Source organism: Brassica napus, chromosome A4, assembly GCF_020379485.1.
Source record: "Brassica napus cultivar Da-Ae chromosome A4, Da-Ae, whole genome shotgun sequence".
NCBI classification, from domain to species: domain Eukaryota; kingdom Viridiplantae; phylum Streptophyta; class Magnoliopsida; order Brassicales; family Brassicaceae; genus Brassica; species Brassica napus.
Genome location: NC_063437.1, coordinates 21,299,599 through 21,319,021, shown reverse-complemented (window position 1 = coordinate 21,319,021; position 19,423 = coordinate 21,299,599). Strand labels below are relative to the sequence as shown.

The following is a 19,423-nucleotide window of genomic DNA, read 5'->3' as shown; positions in this document are numbered from 1 at the left end:
TAAGAAGAACAAATCAAATCATAAACCTGTTCTTCTTACATGTTTAATTGTTGTTACATACAAGATATGTGCGCTAATTGTAATTCTAACTTTTGATTTACTTGTTATAATTGTTATTTTTAGATTCATCTGCAAACGCAAAACCTTAGTGGTGCATTTTTCGTTTACATTTCGCATTTACGTTTCACGCTTTTGCAAATGACATATGATTTTAAAAGTAATATGATTTTAATGGACTTAACCGAACATTTAGACATGTAAACACGTACATATAGTACACAGAAGAAAAATATACTAATAAAGAACTTAGTGGCCGTGTTAGTTAAACGATAGTAGTAAATGTTAATAAGATTCTCCAAAGGTTAACGAGGTGCTTTCATAAATCGTTTATCCAACATTCAAACAAAAAAAAAAATAGAGAGAGAGAAGCATAGTAGTTTGTGTATATGTTCGCCGCCTCTAGCCGACTGATTATATGTAGGCATTTTCGCTAAAATATAGGATGGATTGATGTGACTAATTAAGCATCAAGAAATGGTTTAGGTCCTTTAGGAAACTTATGCTTCAATGATTATGTAATAACTAAAGTGTTAACAACATTATTATATCTATCAATTAGTGATATATACTCTACTATTAAAGAGAGAGAAGGCTTTAGATTTGCTCAGTTTGGCATGTTGTTGTGCCCTAAAGAAAGAACTGTGAGGGGAGAAAAGAGTGCACGTGGCAGAGAGAAGCCTGCGACATAAAGACAAAGAGACGGACCATAGGGTCGGAGCCGAGGAGCCTGGACGGTCCATAAACATGCTATGCCTATTAGCCTATATGACACTAGCTACCCTGTGACCCTACTACCTATTCCCTATCTAGCTCTCCACTCCGTACTCTTCTTTAATTTAACTTTCTTACTCGATGCAGTAAAAAGGGCACGCACAAGATTAACCTTTTCTTATTAAGTCCTATCACATTTCATCTAATGAAAAACAAGCTTTTTGACAGCATAATTTTATACCCATCAAGACCACATATCGAATAGATTGAACTAGCCATTTATACATCAATCTTGATAACACGATCTGATAATTAATATATGGTAAGATGCAACATGAGGCATTCAAATGTAAACATCGTTATCTCTTACTCAATTTTAGAATTTGAATCCATTCGTAATTTTTGTTTTACCCACACTGTCGCTAGCTCTCCTTGATATCCGAGAAATAGTTACTCTATAGTTGTACTCAGTCCAATTATATAAGAACTAAATACAAAGTGGAATCTTACAAAACCATGCATATATATATATATATATATATATTTTTGAAACAATACTTAAATCTAGATTTTCAGAATCGTAGTTTTGTATAAAAAGACGATAAAAATAGAACTGGAGAAACCCTATAGTCTTCATATCTGATACCTTTTTGAAGCACAGAATAAGTAAATGCTTTATTCACACATATTTATGTATGTGTATAGGAATGTGCGTATATAGGAATATTTAATTTAAATACTATACTTTGAAAAGCCATTATTATTCTCTCCTCTGCGCAACAGCCCATTTCTACTCATCACTGGTAAGTAGTAAGCATAGGCACATTTTTGTTGTAGTTTTATAATTAGTCAACCGAGTCTCAGCTGTATTTTAATTGATGCGCGTCCTTCTATAATATATCATGAAGATTGGATACATGCATGTATCTAAAATTACTAAATAGGTATATACTCGTTTATGTTAACGAAGTGTACTATCAAGTAACACGTTTTTAGTTGGTGACGATAATTTTGATGTTACGAAAACTATAAAAACGACAATGGTATAAAAAAAATCGATATTTTTTAATCCTTATATAGTGTTGGGCTTTGCACCGAATTCTTGATTAGTATCTAATCTATTGATCTCAAGGAAAATGAGGTTGGTTTACATTTAAACAGTTGACATCAGTGTTTAGGTTCAAACATGTGGGGTTCAGTTTACACCTTTGCAATTTGGATGTTTGTGAAAATAAATTCAGTATTATAACAAGTAAGCATAAATATACTATTATTTTGCAAAGGAGACGAGGTTACACAACCTACTATGTATACTACAATCGAACGATTGATATCAACAAATTGATAGTAGTCTCATTGACAGAATTATTTTTAAAATTAAACATGCATTTGTAGTTATTATGTACTTATATCGTGTGTATATGTTCATGATGTGGTGAGAGTGAATTATTGCTTCAGTTAGATTGTAAGTACTTTATCATTAGATGTAAAAATAGATTGGGGGTTATGGCAATAGCTTTTCTAAACCAATCAGACAAGAAAATAACAAGGAAACGTTGTTGCTTAAAAAAGGAAGGAAATGTTATGCACATATTACATTGATTACATACATGAATTCCAATATTATGCACATATTATATATGCATGCATGTCATGTGTGTACTATGATACTATCTCTGCATTCCCATCGCCCAAATTGCGACAAAAGTGTCGGCTAACCCTAACATTATATACGTTTCTAGGAAAGTATGATCAGACCAACTCAACCTTTCCTTCATTACATCTAATCAGGCTAAAGTAATAGCCGGCCTTAACAAATATAGACCTTTTAAGTAACAATCATCTATACTGGATCGATTTTTCACATTGTTTAATTCCCAGATAAAAATCGTACTAGATGTAGTAAAATATAAACAAGAGCTTTAATTGTCGCATGTTTTATACATGGGCAGTTGCAGTTATGAGCTATATATCTTAAACTGAGCTATATTATGCATGATCGGATAACATTTTGCCAGTTTTCTTTTACTTACGCAATTTAACATGATTAGTTACATTACACAATCCAATTCCATAACGCTTGAAATTACTAAATAATATAATATTTTAATCATTGACATATACGGAATGGTTTGTAATTTTCCGGAAACAAAAATGTATAAATAGTATCATTTTGCAACCAGATGCATAGATACTTTCTTAGACATATATGCTTGAAATGAGAATGAAATATATCAAAAAATCAAATTTAGGTTTGAAATTAATTACGTGTGGAGTTTTGCTTGTGGCTTTCACCAATATAGAGTTTCTATAAATACGTACATATACATGCCGCTTTAAAAACTTTCATTAGAAGCAATACAATATATTTGTTGCTTCTCTTTTTATAATTCTTGATTAACTTGTGATCTGGTTGATAACTTGATGTGTCATAGACTCATAAGACATATCTTGATAATTGTATATGTAATAGAATAAATTAAACAGGAATAACAGGCCGGTTTACTTGAGAGTGCATGTTAACTACATATATAGAACTAATTTACTTTCGCTTTCACAGAAAGTCTAGACTTGGATGATTCCCGATATTCAAATGACTAAAACCAATCATATAATTGACTAAAAGCTAATGATAACACAATCAATAAAAATGGAGCATCATGTTTCTCTCTACATACATACAAAACACACTTTAGTACTATTGTTTAGGGATTGGGCAGAAAAATGAAATTATTATTTTAATAAATTTAATTATTGTATAAATAAAAAGGAATTGTATAGAGAAACGAGAAAATGGCAGTGGTAATTAAGGAATGACAACAACGGGTGAATGAGGCGACGCTTAATCACTCCCATGCACACGTCCCTTTCTTCCCCCCACCTCTGCCGCCCCCTCCATTGGGAAGTGCGAATTCTATTGCAAACTATTTTTATTAATTATTTTTCTCTTTTTTTTTTGTGCAACAATGTTTTCATTAAGAAATTCAAACCATTACAAGAATAAAAACAACATCGTACAAACCACGATGTGCGAACTGATCAAATAAAACCCCGACATTTAGTTCAAGGGAGTACAAGGATAAAGACACAAACTTAAAAAAGTTTGATAAAGCATTATGAAAGATATAGAAGTTGCCACCTACGATCAAATCTAAGGAAGACTCAAACCGCACTTCTAAATCTTCAAGTAACACACGATTAGTCACAATAGCATATGACGTCGCAACACCATCCAAAACCTCGACTCTCATCGGAGAGAGGGTCGTTGTATCTACCGGCCCCAAGTGGACCATCACATAAGATAACAAACGGTTAGGAAATTGGTAACTTTTCCCGGTTTTGAACACCGGAAGAGGATCACCTCTTGTAAAGAGGGATTTTGATGGAACAATTCTCTCCTTGGAGAAGGAGGATGTGGATAACGATCTCTCTCGGCCCTGACGAGAGGAAGTTTGAATGAACTTAACCAAAATGGTTAAAGTTACTGGGCTGTTTGATACAAGCTTTAGTCTTTCTGAATTTTGAACCAAATGAGTGCTTGAGCTTGTGAATATAGTAGCCATGGATGGTTGCTTGATGAGCGTTATGACCTCTGTCCAAAGACCAGAAAAATCAACAGGAAACTTCGCTTGTACTTCCCTGCTGCATAGCAAATAACACTCGTTGATGCTTTTGGACAGACCAACCAAATTTAGCTTCCCCATGAAGCTTTGTTCTGATACAGACTGAGGATATTGAATATGAGGCTGGAGCGTATCAATCTCAGGTGGGTAGTAACCTGGAACAAGGTCAGGAGGGTCTGATGGATCCGGTGGTGGAAGCGGCTCCGATGGTGACATGGCCCAGAAGAGAAGAGCTTTGGCTTCTAACACCGACGGGATTGAAAACATGAGAAGTGAAAGGTACCATTTAGTCGGTGGTCGGAGATTGGAAGCCAAAGTCGACTGCGGAGTTTTGGTTACAGATCTTCCCGGAGAGAGAGAAAGGTCCCTGTAGCAGAGAGAACAACTAGAGGAAAAAACACCAGAGGGGCAATAGAGTTTAGAAACGCAGGAGACGAACCGCGGCGGGACACCATTTTTGGAGAATAAGATTTCAGATCCGGCGGTTGATAGATAGTTGAGCTTGAGATCCGGCGGGTCTGCCTGCGTTTGTGGAGAAAGATTGCTCGGTTGCAACCGTTGAATCTTCTCGAGCAAGAGAGAGCAAATAACTGTCGGAGGAACCAGATCGAAAGATGAGTACGGGAGCAGGTAAATAGACTCGCTTGAGAAGGCCATGGGAGCATGACCATTACAGCGGAAAAGATCTCGTCGGCACAACAGGCCACCGGCGGAAGGAGAGATATGATTCTTCGAGAGAGCTTGGTGTGACCCGAGAGATAAGAGCGATGCACAGATCGGAACGGAGCCCAGGTCGGAGTCAGACCACCGAAGGCTACCGTTCATATTGAACGTTCGCCGGCGGCGCCTCGAAACCTGGGCCTAATTATTATTTTTCTCTTTATTCCCAATATTTTAGAGCATGTCTAAAATATCTCTAAAATGTCTATTGCAAAACTTTTTTTTTTTGAACTGAATGCAAAGCTTTTATTTCCTAATTTATCTCTAAAATGGAATAATTCTATAATGAAGATAGTTTAATCATATTTTATTTTAGAATCAAAAATAAAATAAAAAAATAAAAATATTGTTTTGTTTATGAAGTAAACATATTCTTTACTCCATTATAAAATTAAAAATAGAATACAATTAGAACATTTTTTACTCCAAATTTTATTTTGAAGTGAAATATAAAATGAGATTGAAGATGCTCTTACATTATATAGAATATATATATGTTCACGTGCAAACCTAGAGCCCTAAGCTCGTGAATCCTCTGCTATATATGCCTGAATCCTCCCTTGTTCATACTATACACCTTACTCCTTAGATCTAAGTTGTGAATACTGGTAAAGTGGTTTGTAATTTAGCGATCATAGCTATATTGATCAAAGTCAAATTAAAATGTCAAAAATGTGCCCACGTATTACAGACATTCGTCCTTTTGTAGAGGAACGAATCTGTAAAAATCTTTATAGCTTTGTTTACAAAAAGAAATACATATATACATATATTTTGTTCGTGATAAACTTACCAATATTTTATTGCGATTTAATTAAGTTTTCATATATAATATTTATGTATAATTAAAGGTTTTGAAGAGTAACTATAAGTTTTAAGTTTCATTGCATAGATTGTTTGACAACAACAAAAAGTTCGTTTAACAAAAAAGTTAGTATATAATAGACCTTTTTTTTTTGATACAAATATATAATAGACCTTTTCAAAGAGTTTTTGTAATAAACAAAGTTGTGGGTTTTCTAGTACACGGATACATAAATGCCAATTTTACACTAAACCAAAATATAATATAATAATATATTCTATTGATAGTCAAGCCCAAAATTTTATTGCAAGTTAAGGTTTGAAAATGATTCAGATGGCGGAATAATGTCCATCTTTAAGCGATCACATCCTTTCGAACGGTTTTGTGTCATCAATCTTGTATTTTTGTGACCACAAGTTCATAATAGACATTAAAGGTACAAGGAATTAATCAGAATGACGTGATTTATATATACATTTTCTAGTAAGCTTGAGACTCAACCAAATTTCGAATATATATATTTACGATGTATAGAATATTTGGATTTAATAATAATTTTTGCTCGTATACATTGAAATGGTCTAGTAATAAGTGATGTCAAGGTCCACAGATCAAAGATCACACTTTGATTATAAGGTGAAGTTTTTTAAAAAAATTTACCAAGTTAATTAAAGGTGTAAAATGTTGACAAAGTAAAACGCGATCGATGCAATGTAAATTCAACTGCATCACACCATTGACAAAACATTATTGAGGTGCTGATCAATAAAATTTAATTTTTTATTCCGCTTGATTTTCGAATCTGCACTAACCATTGTTTGTTTCGGACTGCTTATTAGTTTTATCGTGTTCATTCCGCTATATGTATGTAACCCATATTGGAGAGTTTCTTTATAGGGTACTCTATATATATTGATATTTTCTATCTTTATTATTTTTTGGTACTTTAGCTTATTTAACCAAAGTAAATTTAGAAGACGACCTAGAGGCTATACAGTAAGAGACTTCGTTGTTTTTACTCACATTAAATATCTCTTTTACCTTCTCCCTCCTCTTGTCCTATCTCTCTCTATATCTTTCTTTGTGGTATATAATACACAGCAACCCAACAATCAAGAAGATCAGATCATGGTGGGGTTTTTTATTTTCTCCTTATCAAGAATCATCTGATCAGTCAAATACCCATCAATCAATCAAATCCCCAAACACTCCAAAAAAGAGAGGATCAGCTTCCAACTTCAAAGCCTTTTTCTTCTTCTTACAAAAATGTCTATGTCGTCTATGTCTTCTCCTTCCTCGGCTGTTTTTTCACCAGAGAACCTCTCACCTGATCCTCTCTCCCCTTCGGAACAGCTCTGCTATGTCCAATGCAACTATTGCGAAACCATTCTTGCGGTAAATAAATAACCACTATTCTTTACTTTCTCATGTTCTCTTCTTAATCTTCTCCTTGTCTTGATCTATGTATAATTAGGGGTTTGTTATTCACCGTGTCTCTTGTGTTTTATAGGTCAGTGTTCCTTACACAAGCATGTTCAAGACCGTAACCGTCCGATGTGGTTGCTGTACTAATCTTATTTCTGTGAACATGAGATCGCTTGTCCTCCCAGCTTCTAACCAGCTCCAGCTCCAGCTTGGTCCTCACTCTTACTTCACTCCCCAAAATATTCTGGTAACTAATATTGTTTGAATTAACAATTATTCTTATAAGTATGATGTCTAGTAGTCTGTATCAAGCCTCAAAGATATTAATTATTATTGAAGGAGGAGCTGAAAGATGCACCATCAAACATGAATATGATGATGATGAATCAAGATCCTAATATGAATGACATTCCATCTTTCATGGATCTTCATCAACAACATGAGATTCCTAAGGCACCACCCGTCAACCGCCGTAAGAGACAATAGTTTCCTCTCATTTCTCTTTCGTTTGTAAAGTGATTTACATATTTAAAACTTGGTAGTAATTATATGAATCAACACTAAGACATGCATAGCTTTTCTTACATCGCTGTCACTGGATCTTGTTTCAAACCATAGCGATTCTGAGTTACCCATAGAAAGATACTTAAGAGATGGGTATTCTGTATTTCATTACCATTGATTAATGACCTTTAGCATGTGATGATTGTCTATATATCTTGGATGACTTTTAGCGTTTGTAAGAGTAAAAATAAAAAGAGAGATAGATTCATGGATCCCCCGGAAATCTAGCTAGAGAGAAAGAATCTATGTAAGATGTTAGAAGATGAGCTTGCCTTTTAGAAATGATGAAGTGATGATGGGCTAGAGAGAGAGAGAGAGAGAGAGAGAGAAAATACAATGAAAGTAGTCTTAATGAGTGTTTGTCTCTTTCTGTCTGAGTTTTTGTTTCTTCGCTTTGTCTTTGCCATTGAATTTTGCTATTGCCAGCTCCAGAGAAAAGACAGAGAGTCCCATCCGCATATAACCGATTCATCAAGTGAGTTTTATTTAGTTTATATTATATTATATGCATCATTGATCATATATAACTTTAATATATTCATTGTCACATCTTTCTCGTAGGGAGGAGATCCAACGTATCAAAGCTGGTAATCCTGATATAAGCCACCGAGAAGCTTTTAGTGCTGCTGCCAAGAATGTAAGAACCTTAAATTTCTTATCCCAAACATGCATAGAAACTCGTTATATCCATTGGTTATATTAAATAATAACCAAAAATGTCTAAAATCCATTGGTAATACAAACACAAGATAAAAGTATAATTATGTTTCAATATTTACAAACGCTAGCTTGACCATCAATTCAACGTCTAGAATATTATCAGTTAAGGCATATTGGTTTAATCCATTTCCAGGTTCTTGTTGCTTCCTTTACTGGAAAATCATTGATATTAACATCAAAACTTATTTTGAATTAGACTGCAGGCGGAAACTAGGGTTTGATTTCCCAATGCCTATACACTCTCGCATGCGTACATATATTGTGTGCCTAGATGTCAGGTTTTAGAAAAACATGTAGTATATAGCTATAGCTGAGATTAGGAGTAAAGAGTTTTGTCCGGTTATAACACAAGTTGATATGTGTCGTGTACGTATGTTGTTTATGTGTAATGCAGTGGGCCCACTTCCCCCACATCCACTTCGGGCTCGCGCCAGACAATCAACCCGTGAAGAAAACCAACATGCCCCAACAGGTAAACCCTAATCTGTCGACATATACCTTACATCAAAATCAAATGTATCTCATGTTGACATATTCATTAATGAAAATTCACATACTTATCAAAAAAAAAAAATCTGTCAACATATACCTTATATCTTTAAATTAATGTTACAATTTTTTTAAAACCTTACGAATATCTCCACAATCGTATCTGTTTTGTTTTTAATGCATACAATTTATTTGTCCGTCACAAAAATAACATAAAGAATTTGAGTTGATTTTTGATCATATCTTAAAATTTGGTGTATAGGAGGGTGAAGACAACATGGGGATGAAAGAAGGGTTCTACGCTCCTGCTGCTAATGTTGGTGTGATTCCTTATTAAAGATATATTTAATCGATAAGTATTTGAGACTTCGAAATGCAGTTTGTAGGGTTTATGTTGCCCAAAAGTAGGGTTTCTTTATCTTTCTTGAACTTATATATGTTATATATGCTTGCGTCTTCTTCTGTTGATGTAATCAAAATCTTGCTAATTAATGAGGTTTATTATGTTAATTTTGATATGTAATTGTATGGTTAATTAACTTAGCACGAAATTTTTCACTCCAAGCAGAATTTTAAAACTAAGTAGTACTAATTGTTATTAGTCTGATTTAATTTAATACCATCGCCACATTTTTTCAGAAAATATTTAAACAACTTATGGTTAACTATCAAGTTGAATAACACATTTATTAAAAAGATTCATATATAGCCCAATTCAGAAGAATAGAGTTTATACAAGCGACCCTTATTTCTACAGTCGAAATGTAGGAAAGATATTAAATAATTACATCAAACGATCATTTCATTAACAAGTTCAAGCCTTACAAAATGAAACCCATTCAATATGAAATAACAAAGGTTGGAGATTTGCCCTTATCTCACAAAAAAGCAATAGACAATAAAATAACTAACAGCACAAAGCATACCAGAGAGTTTTATCTTTAAAAAATCATAGATCTTCAAGCACATTGGAAGCCGTAAGGAAGTTTCTTGCCACAATAGTTCAGTAGCAAGCTCAGATCAACAGGAAAACTGAGATTAATCCCCACTACCTTGGCTTTAAGAGCGGTGCAAAGACAAACAACAGCTTCAAGATTAGCAAGACCCTTAAGAAGTGCACAACAAGGAATGTTTAGTGGAGAGCCAACAAAGGGCCGGCTTACTAGGAGGATAAGGTCGCGACCGCCCCGGACCAAGCTCGTGTCCCCCGTATAATAATAATTATGGGGTCCAATTTTTTTATAAATCTATATTTTTATATATAAATTTTTTTTATAAATATAATAAATAAAATTAAAAATGACCCAAAATTATTTAATATGTATATAGTTTTATTTTCATTACAAAATATATAAAAATAAATTTTAGAGAGTAAATTTTGTTTTTTGTCCTATGGATTCTCTAGCTAATAGTGTTGAGCCGGCCTTGACAACAACGATGACTAGACCTATGTAGGTCTGCGCAAACACCGAGCTTAAGTGTGTCGGTTGGACAAGTGGGTTTAACCGCCGTGTCCTTCTTGGGAGGTTTCGGGGTTTCAGGTGTTTAGGAGTAGTTGGTGGACATTTTGCGGAAGTTACAAAAGCAAAGAAAATAAGGTTAAATGTGAGAAGAAGACCTGTTACTACAAGAGTCTTAGGGAAGCCGCTTTGAGGTTCCCTATGAAATGAGGCATGGAACAGAGCCACTACGAAAAAGTTCCGGGAGGTTTTTGAGGAAGGGTTTTGGGATGAATGTGAAGGAGAGATATGGTTTATAAAGAAGTTAGTGACTCATTAGTAAGAGAAATATACAAAGAGATGAATTTAAACTAAGATATGATGAGAAGGATCTGTGAATAAAATTTGAGTTAAGAAACAAAACTATATATATCCAGCTAGTTTGACCATGGAAATTGATTAATACTATTACTGATATTGAAAATTATTATTTTCATCATTAAAAAGGAGAAAAGACAAGAGGATCAATTACACGTTGATGATAAGATATTTAGCTTAATAGGCATTGGTCAATATTAGTCTATATATTTAAAAATAAAAGTGCAAGAACATTAAAAAACCCACAAATCTTGAGAAGACTTTGCTGGTAGAATACAATATACACAAACTGAGAGTGGGAAACATCAAAACGCTAGTGTTTCTCAGGTCATGGATTTAGATTGAAGAAGCACCAAACGTAGTCTCACCACTTTAAGTGATGTAGAGGAAGCCATCTTCATCTTTCTCCTCTTCGTAGACGCTTGACAGAATCTCTCCTGTAGGAGGAAGGACATTGTCTACGTATATGAAGATAGCTTTCTCTGAACTTAGTTTGATTCTTTTTCGAATCACATACACAAATTGACCAACTATTAATTAGGTCTGATAGGTATCTGCAATTATCAAAACCCAAACCATTCAGAAAACTCCATTTAAAAACTGCAAATCTTTTAAAAAATAAGTTTAAGATAGGAACAAAGGTTATTTACTTTTTCTTGTCAATGTTTGGGATTTCAAATTTCTCAGCCTTTTCCACAATCACCTGCAACAAAACACTCATAGTCCCATTCCTTTACTGATCAAAACAAATCTAGTGCATGTTCTGTAACAAATCTTGGCAAAATGTTGAGAAACTTGTGATCAGCAACATACAAACACATGAATGCCACAAATCAGAAACTTGTGATCAGCAACATACAAGCTAAACTGCGGATTTTACCACGAATCATCAAAGATTCATGATCTTCGTGCAGTTGAATGAGAATAAACTGATGATAGATACTTAAAAATCCTAAAAGAACAGAACATACATGGATCCTGTCAGGGTACTTCTCTATGATCCTTAAAGATTCAGCTTGCCTCTTTTCTAAACAAACACCATCTTGAAGACTCAGAAATACATACATACATACATGCACACATATAAGATCACAAGATCAAATCAGTAAAAAAAGACTAACCGAGATCGATCTCCAGCTTAAGGCTGCTGCCTTTACTCATCTTCACTCCTAATGATTTATATGAAAATAACAAGATTCGCCAACCAGGTGAGAAAACGAACAGAGTATGTAACATATCAAATCAACTTAAAACTTGGATTGATGTGATATGGACAAGGATCAAACTCCTACAGGAGAAGAAGAAGATCTTGATTCTCGACGAAAAATTCACAAACGCAACCTTTTTCTTTTTCTTCTATGATTGGATAACGATTAACTACCTAGGATGATTCGTACTTTATGTATGTATTCGCTGACAAGTCGAGTTACTTGTTCCCCCAAACAAGCTCCGTAATATAATACATAAATTTAATTTATTGATGTTCTTCTTACTCAGACTTTTCCTCGTAAGTGGATGGCACGTCTCCCTCGGACTTTTTCTTACTTCTGCTAAAGGTGAAATGGAGGTTATTTCAAATTTGTAATTCAGTTTTAATAGATTAAGATAGTTACTTATCAAATAACTACAATCGTATTCATATCAAATTATACATACATCCGTATTCTTTCTGAAACTCAGAGTCTAGAATTTAGTGGTTGGGTTTAATCCTCTAAATCTTACTATCCTCCCACTATTATTCAATGAACACACAATAACAAATGTCTTTTGGATTACAAAAGTTGAAAAAGAGGGGATGAGAAGTCTAAGTTCTTATGAAAACCGTAATACAATCCTCTAACGCACTAATATTAAGATTTAAACCAAAGGTAAATGGACGACGATAAGATAAGAGAGACGCGATTCAATGTCCTAACACAACATTTTTTTTTTTTTACTTTCCATGTCTTTTGGGTTCTTGCTGAAGCCACTTTTGAGACTTGTCGAATACTTTGTATTTTTCAAACGAGATCATGTCCTCTTCATAATGTATCCCAAGATTAAGCCGATTAGTCCCACCAGAAGAACGTACATGAACGGTATCCCACCACCACTCTGACTTCTCTTGCTTTCACGCTTCAACTTCTCCTGCAATCGTATACATATTTCTTTGTTATCAGTTAAGGTTCGTGTTTGGCAATGAAAGGCCAATGCAAGTGATGAACTAGATTCTTACTATTCAAAAAGAAACAAAAGAAAACAAAAAAAAAAACAGGGAAACTAGCAATGGAAGTGCTTGTCAAAATTGCAGGGAGTAAGTAGTTCAAAACCACAATGATGCGGTGAGAATTTTTCCTTACCAATTCTTGTTGAAGTCTGTTGTTCAGTTGAATCGCAGAGTTCTTTTCCTCCGTGAGCCTTGTGATGAGAGCTCTCGCCTGAAATCACACAAGTCAATAAGCATATCATTTTTTACATGTAAACAGGAATGAGCATATCACCTAACTCTAACGGCAAGTTTTGCCAACTAGTAGCTAGTAGGTTTGTTGCAAATGCATAAATAATGGAAAGCTAAAGCCACAGCAGAAGAAGCCATATTCATCTACACCACAGTATTGACGTACCAAACTCTACACAGCTACAAGATTGGTCATAGCTAAAAACAAGGTAAAATTCTTTACGGTGATAATTTGATAAACACAAAGGGTATATGGTTCTTGGTCTAATAAGCTTAAGAATTAAAGTATATCAATGAGCGAGATATTGAGTTGCTAATAAGCTCAAGAAAAGATGATTCCGTAATGATATGATACTCAAAACACTCTTTCTGATGCCAACGTACTCACAGCTTCTTGAAAGCATTGTATAAAAGATCAGAAAGTTTGCTAAAATACCTCTGATGAGTTTTCCTGAGGTTCAAGCCTGTCCACACTAAATCTTGGAGCCTAAAGTCAAACAAGAAAAAGCAACACGATTATTACCAAAGCAGAAGCGTAGCAAAAGGGTTCAATTTTCTTGGCTATTTAAAGCTGAGTCTATACTCACAGCAGTAAAATCAGAAGCCCCATTGTCAGAAACGGAAGCTCTTGGCGAAGAGCCCTCTTCTGACCCTTCACGCACCGGTGACGGTGGCCGAGGTGGATCAACGTAGACAACTCTCAACTTAGTCTCCTCAACTCGATGCCCTGCCTCTTTACTAAACTGCAACATTCATCACCAAAAAAAACAGTGTAAAGTAACCATAGCCATATGAGAGAACCATATAAGAACATTACCATCTCAGGAGTAACATCCTTGGCGGTGACTCCAGGACTAGCCACAACACACTGAAGCAAGAACTTATCCTTGCACTGCATATCAGCAGGAGCTTCCTTCTGCGCTTGCATCGTCACTAAGTTTCCAAATAAAACACAGAGAAAAACGATCGTTGAGCTCTGATAGCATATCAATAGTATGAATGTTGAGCGACGATGAAGAAGAAAGTTTGTTATGAAATGTAAATCTCAACATTAATTGTAACTGTACAGTAAAGTCCGCTAACATAGGCCTGCGACTAAGATTACGTTCATTTACAGTTCTTGCAACCTGCGACTAAAATTATGTTCGTGAAACGCATCACGCGACCTGCGACCAGTCGCGCGATCAAAATTTTCTTAATTTTTATTCGATGCTTTTTCAGGCGACTTGAATCGTAACCTGTGATTGGTCGCGTGACATCAAAACGAACAACAACCTGTGACTTGCGACCAATCGCAGGTTACACGACGACAACAAAACGAACAACATCTTGCGACCTGCGAACAGTCGCAGTCGCAGGTCGCGCGATTAGTAAACGCGATTGAACAGGGCCATAAGCTTAACCAACAACTAACCACGCCAACGTATACCATTAACAACACGTGAATAGCACGTGATAGATGTATAAACGAAAGGGGAAAGGGATCATCAAGAGATACTAACCTAGAACCTCAGAAGAGGATCTCGGAAGCACAACGCCAGTGTTAGGCCTCACACAATACTTCTTCGGATTCGTCGTTTTAACCTAAACAAAATTTGATCATCGAAACAAACGCTAAGAGATCATACACACACAGAGAAGAAGAAGCTTCGAAAACTAAGAAGGATTCTGATCGATTTTCACACCTTGAAGGCGACGTAATCGTCGGTTTTGTTAGCTAAATAGAGAGAGCAAGAGATCTGTTTCTTCAATTCAACTACACAGCAAATCGCAGATTATAAGGCAGATAGATCTATAAGGAGGAGAATCATTGAGAAATCGAGCTTACAAGGGAATTGAAGATCGATAGGATCGATGTCGAGCAGCGCGTTACTCATTCTGATATGATCGCCGGAGTGTTTGATCGTTTTCCGTCGTCGTCGCTTTCGAAGACTGGAGAAGATATATGCAGCTTCTTCTGACTCGAGGTGCGTTATACTATCTCGGGGGTGTAATTGTCATTTCAAGTGGTGAACAAACTCGTTTAAAAAAAAAATGTTTGACCAGCGAGAACCAGGTGGCAAACCACGTCCCCTTGTGGCTTTCTAGCATCATTATGGTTTAGAAGATCTTCCATGTGTCTTTTATCATAAAAATATTTAATTTCATAATTAAAAAAAAAAATTCATATAGTTTTCGAGTTTTCGAGTTTTTTCATATTTTTTTGAAAATTTTCCAAACAATCAACATTTGTTTTTCAAAAATTTTAATAATTTTCAATAGTGAAAATACCACCTGTAAACATGTTTTAATCTCTTTTTAATCACACCCTAATTGATTGTCGAAAAGCAAAAAAGTAGATTATCTAGTTATACCATAAGCAATTAGCATAACGAGCACACTTGATCGGATAAATGCAACCAGCTAAAATATTATTTTGAATCAAAAGAGATTCAGTATTCTTTTTTTTTCAAATCCGGCTGACAAACATGGTGTACTTTTGTTGAAAATTCATAATTTGTTTTGTTGTATACGCTATATGACACAACAATATTGTATAAAATATGACTTTTTTAGTCACTCGACTTGTTGTGTTCTAATCAGGGTTCATATATGGATGACTGATAACTGATAAAGTGTAGTCATGTTTGTGGATTTGGAATATTAATATTTGAACAATAAATACAAATATTAATTACAACGAAAATTCAATTTTATTAAATAACAAAATGGTCAAATGCATGGACCGTATAGTGAGTTTTTAGTGGCCTTGATTTGATGGATCTATTTTAATGGGCCTTTAGTTTTGCTTCTGCTCATTTCATTTTCTTCTTTTTAGCTATGAAATGAACTACATATGCTTGATTCTCTTGGAATCTTTGAATTCTCTTTGTCCAAAGACAACGAGGATCTCAATAATTTACATATTTAGCTCTGAAATTTGGTCACGGGTCAGGGTCATTTTGGTCACTTTCAGCTCTAAATCACACAAACGTCCCGGCAATTTCTTCCTTTCCTTGTGCACGACGGTCTCTCGCCGACGCGACCACATCAAAAGCATGCATTCAAAAATAATCACATAAATCAATTTTAAAAAAAAAAAAATAATATTGAAAATATTGTAAGATCGAGGAATCAACCTTAAGTTCTAGAGTTTATACTTTATACCTTGAAAAAAGATAACATGAAATCAGCAAAAGAACATGTAATATTCCAAACATACTATAAAGGTCCGGTCAAAAGATAGAAACCCAAAATTATATTTAAAAAAGTACAAACATATGACTTCAAAAACCGAATATGCTGAGGATTTTATCTTTTTTTTTTACATGAACAGCAACAATAATCTAACCTTTATTTTTTCCATATCTCATCTCTTTATTACATGCCACATTCACAACACTTCGTCACGCCAAAGCTAAGCATATCCTTTTTCATATTCTATTTCATAACCACTATTTATATCTCTCTATAACGTCTTCTTCTTCCTCCAGATCTCATTATAATATATTTCTTTCCCTTCTTCATTTAAACATATACACTTATTTTGATGAAGTTCGGTAAGAGGATTAAAGAACAGATACAAGAGTCGTTGCCGGAGTGGCGTGACAAGTTTCTCCGTTACAAAGAACTCAAGAATCTGATCTCTTCTCCTGCTCCGGCAGAATCTATCTTTGTTGGTTTGTTGAACGCCGAGATTGAGAAGTTTAATGCCTTCTTCGTGGAGCAAGAAGAAGATTTCATCATCCACCACAAGGTATATATATAATACATTCTTGTCGGGTTTACCGAGTCCACTCAACCGAGTTTGACTCATTACAAAGAGTTTTAATTTTTTGGCCAATCACTGTTCTAACTTTCTCCCCTATGAAAAATGTATGATAAACAAACATTTCTATTGGCTGAAATATTTAATCGAAATAACAATATAACTATAAATGTGAATTAGGTATGTATTTTTTTCGATAAGGCTGGAGACAATTAGTTTATTATGAACGAAATTAAAATGAGGTTTATAATAAGAATATACTTTTAATAAGTTTGTAATATTTCCTCTTTAGATAGATAATTAATAGTCTTCATGTTTAAAAAAAAAAAATTATTATTTTAATTTAAGCGCACGATGCTAAACACATGAACCAATAAAAAATGGAGTGAATATATTATACGCAAATTTTCGTAACTAATCAATGTATTTGTAGGAATTGCAATATCGGATTCAGAGATTGGTAGAAAAATGCGGAGACAATGATGATGTAATGTTCAGAGAAGAGATTGGTGAGATCAGAAAAGATATTGTTAACTTCCATGGCGAGATGGTACTTCTCGTTAATTACAGCAACATTAACTACACTGGTAATAAAAGTTACTTTTAACCGACAAAATCTTTACTTCAAGTGTGTCTGGTCGGAAAGAGAATGAAACTTTTTATTACAGGGTTAGCAAAGATTCTGAAGAAGTACGACAAGAGAACAGGAGGAGCATTGCGATCACCGTTTATCCAAAAAGTTCTTCGCCAACCGTTTTTCAAGACTGATTTGGTGTCGAGGCTGGTGAGAGAGTGGGAGACGACGATGGACGCGATGTTTCCGGCGTTGACTAGGGAGGTGGAGGGATACGAGAGATCTGCGGCGGTGAGTTCGGCTGCGGCGGGAGAAGGGATATTTAGGAATACGGTTGCGGCGTTGATGACGATGAGAGAGATGAGAAGAGGGAGTTCTACTTACGGTGCTTACTCGCTTCCGCCGCTTAATCTCTCCGACTCCGATCTCGTTTACGGCCGAGACATATCCCTTCTCCGATACCTATTCCTTATTGATAAATCTTGTAGTAATTTAATCACACGGGAAATGGACTTATCATAATATTTGTATTTTTTTGTTTTACTTCCTTAAATCAAATGGAAAATGGCATTATCTTAATATTCCGCATTATACTCAATCGAATTTAAACAACTGAAAATTGCTCGGATAGCTAGACAGCTTTCTTTTGCTGGATGACTACAAATTATTAGCCCTGTTATTCACAATGTCACTGACTTAAAAAAAGTCAGTTGTTAGGTGGTGTAAATGTATAAAGGAGACTGATCAGTTATGTTCTGCGTTTCTCTAGTCAGGACCATCTTACATTATGTAAGTTGATTGAGTCAGCCTTTGGATGGAACAGAAGGATATATACAAGATTCTCTAAGTTTCTGGCCTGACTAGAAGAATAAGATACTATAAGTTTATAACTAATCTATTCCAATTCTGCATTCAAGAAGTATAAGTTCACTGGAATTAAAAACAATGCGACTTTGAACTTAGATAAATTACACCATCATAGTGGTTTGAGAGCAAGAAAAGTTTTGGACTCGAGCAGAGTTCTATCTAGAAAAGCGTATTGAGAGGCTAATCAAGAATCCAGGATTGTCTTTCAAAGGGAACTAGTTTAAATAAGATAGAAGCTGATACTCTAATTGTTTTTCACATTAGTGGTTGCTTACGGGGGTATCTTCTGGTACTAATCTGCCTTCTCGAAACGACACCCTTTCGTTCTGTTATATTAAGTAATTGGTTAAGTGGGTGTAGTAGTTTCTTCATTAAGCTGAAGGGGTGAAATTGTTATACGAGATGCAGAGAGATGTTTTGTCTTTTTTTTTTTAAAGTCAACTTCCTTTTCATTAGTCGAATGTTTAGAGTTGGCCTTCTATAAGATCCTCGTACATTGTTAATCCATTCTTTTTAATAAAGTAAATTATATGCAACTTTGTACTAGAAACTTTGTAGAGTTTAATTAAACTAGTTAACAAAGTTTGCAAGTTCAAAGGTGGTAATAGTCTAGAGCAGATATCATTGTATTCATCAATGTTGAAGTTTCTAGATAGCATAGAGCTCATATCGTTGTATTCATCAAAAATATTAGCTTTGTAATTCATTTGTTTGCAAAATACAAAACGATTAATTCTAAGCTAATTAAAATGCTGTAAGAACAAAATCAGCTAATTAAACTGAAACTTAGCTAACGATTAACAAGCTAAGCTATTTCGAAAAAATCATTATTACATATAAAATGTCGTTAGTTTTGTAGTTTA

The 19,423-nt window shown here is 34.7% G+C and overlaps 4 protein-coding genes across 6 annotated transcripts; 2 read left to right on the top strand and 2 right to left on the bottom strand.

Moving 5' to 3' along the window:
* The first annotated feature begins 6,958 nt into the window (after nucleotides 1-6,958).
* Nucleotides 6,959-9,627, top strand: LOC106391936 (axial regulator YABBY 1-like). 2 transcript variants are annotated; one of them, XM_013832682.3, is made up of 7 exons: nucleotides 6,959-7,314; nucleotides 7,430-7,591; nucleotides 7,684-7,816; nucleotides 8,341-8,383; nucleotides 8,470-8,545; nucleotides 9,023-9,100; nucleotides 9,380-9,627. In XM_013832682.3, the coding sequence occupies exons 1-7, from the start codon at nucleotides 7,186-7,188 to the stop codon at nucleotides 9,452-9,454; spliced, it is 696 nt and encodes a 231-aa protein (XP_013688136.2). In that variant the 5' UTR covers nucleotides 6,959-7,185; the 3' UTR covers nucleotides 9,455-9,627. The 2 variants fall into 2 exon arrangements, with proteins under 2 accessions (XP_013688136.2, XP_013688135.2); XM_013832681.3 differs by having other exon boundaries at nucleotides 8,335-8,383.
* A 1,468-nt stretch (nucleotides 9,628-11,095) lies between these two features.
* Nucleotides 11,096-12,405, bottom strand: LOC106395009 (autophagy-related protein 8e-like). Of its 2 annotated transcripts, XM_022718468.2 has the most exons (5): nucleotides 12,227-12,402; nucleotides 12,056-12,103; nucleotides 11,906-11,961; nucleotides 11,585-11,637; nucleotides 11,096-11,488 (listed from the first exon to the last, which is right to left on the bottom strand). In XM_022718468.2, the coding sequence occupies exons 2-5, from the start codon at nucleotides 12,093-12,095 to the stop codon at nucleotides 11,332-11,334; spliced, it is 306 nt and encodes a 101-aa protein (XP_022574189.2). In that variant the 5' UTR covers nucleotides 12,096-12,103; nucleotides 12,227-12,402; the 3' UTR covers nucleotides 11,096-11,331. The 2 variants fall into 2 exon arrangements, with proteins under 2 accessions (XP_022574189.2, XP_022574188.2); XM_022718467.2 differs by having other exon boundaries at nucleotides 12,056-12,405.
* Nucleotides 12,406-12,636: 231 nt separating this feature from the next.
* LOC106391940 (vesicle-associated protein 1-2-like) lies at nucleotides 12,637-15,435 on the bottom strand. Its single transcript, XM_013832687.3, has 8 exons — nucleotides 15,200-15,435; nucleotides 15,057-15,127; nucleotides 14,874-14,955; nucleotides 14,189-14,304; nucleotides 13,959-14,114; nucleotides 13,808-13,858; nucleotides 13,274-13,351; nucleotides 12,637-13,061 (listed from the first exon to the last, which is right to left on the bottom strand). Exons 1-8 carry the CDS (start codon nucleotides 15,246-15,248, stop codon nucleotides 12,945-12,947), a joined length of 720 nt encoding a protein of 239 aa, XP_013688141.2. The 5' UTR covers nucleotides 15,249-15,435; the 3' UTR covers nucleotides 12,637-12,944.
* A 1,193-nt stretch (nucleotides 15,436-16,628) lies between these two features.
* Nucleotides 16,629-18,272, top strand: LOC106391939 (SPX domain-containing protein 3). The gene is given in 4 exon segments (XM_013832686.3): nucleotides 16,629-17,107; nucleotides 17,553-17,706; nucleotides 17,788-18,117; nucleotides 18,120-18,272. Coding segments are annotated over 4 exon segments (741 nt in total). The 5' UTR covers nucleotides 16,629-16,900; the 3' UTR covers nucleotides 18,170-18,272.
* Nucleotides 18,273-19,423: the final 1,151 nt, after the last annotated feature.

What these genes read in the sequence shown, in the direction of transcription:
- LOC106391936 (XM_013832681.3), top strand. Translation starts at nt 7,186, where the DNA reads ATGTCTATGTCGTCTATGTCTTCTCCTTCCTCGGCTGTTTTTTCACCA. An exon ending in TCACTCCCCAAAATATTCTG is followed by an intron (nt 7,592 to 7,683) that starts GTAACTAATATT and finishes TTATTATTGAAG; the next exon opens with GAGGAGCTGAAAGATGCACC. An exon ending in TTAGTGCTGCTGCCAAGAAT is followed by an intron (nt 8,546 to 9,022) that starts GTAAGAACCTTA and finishes TGTGTAATGCAG; the next exon opens with TGGGCCCACTTCCCCCACAT.
- LOC106395009 (XM_022718467.2), bottom strand. Translation starts at nt 12,170, where the DNA reads ATGTTACATACTCTGTTCGTTTTCTCACCTGGTTGGCGAATCTTGTTA. An exon ending in TAAGCTGGAGATCGATCTCG is followed by an intron (nt 11,962 to 12,055) that starts GTTAGTCTTTTT and finishes GTGTTTGTTTAG; the next exon opens with AAAAGAGGCAAGCTGAATCT. An exon ending in CCAAACATTGACAAGAAAAA is followed by an intron (nt 11,489 to 11,584) that starts GTAAATAACCTT and finishes TGATAATTGCAG; the next exon opens with ATACCTATCAGACCTAATTA.
- LOC106391940 (XM_013832687.3), bottom strand. Translation starts at nt 15,248, where the DNA reads ATGAGTAACGCGCTGCTCGACATCGATCCTATCGATCTTCAATTCCCT. An exon ending in GGGCTTCTGATTTTACTGCT is followed by an intron (nt 13,859 to 13,958) that starts GTGAGTATAGAC and finishes GTTTGACTTTAG; the next exon opens with GCTCCAAGATTTAGTGTGGA. An exon ending in ACAGACTTCAACAAGAATTG is followed by an intron (nt 13,062 to 13,273) that starts GTAAGGAAAAAT and finishes ATACGATTGCAG; the next exon opens with GAGAAGTTGAAGCGTGAAAG.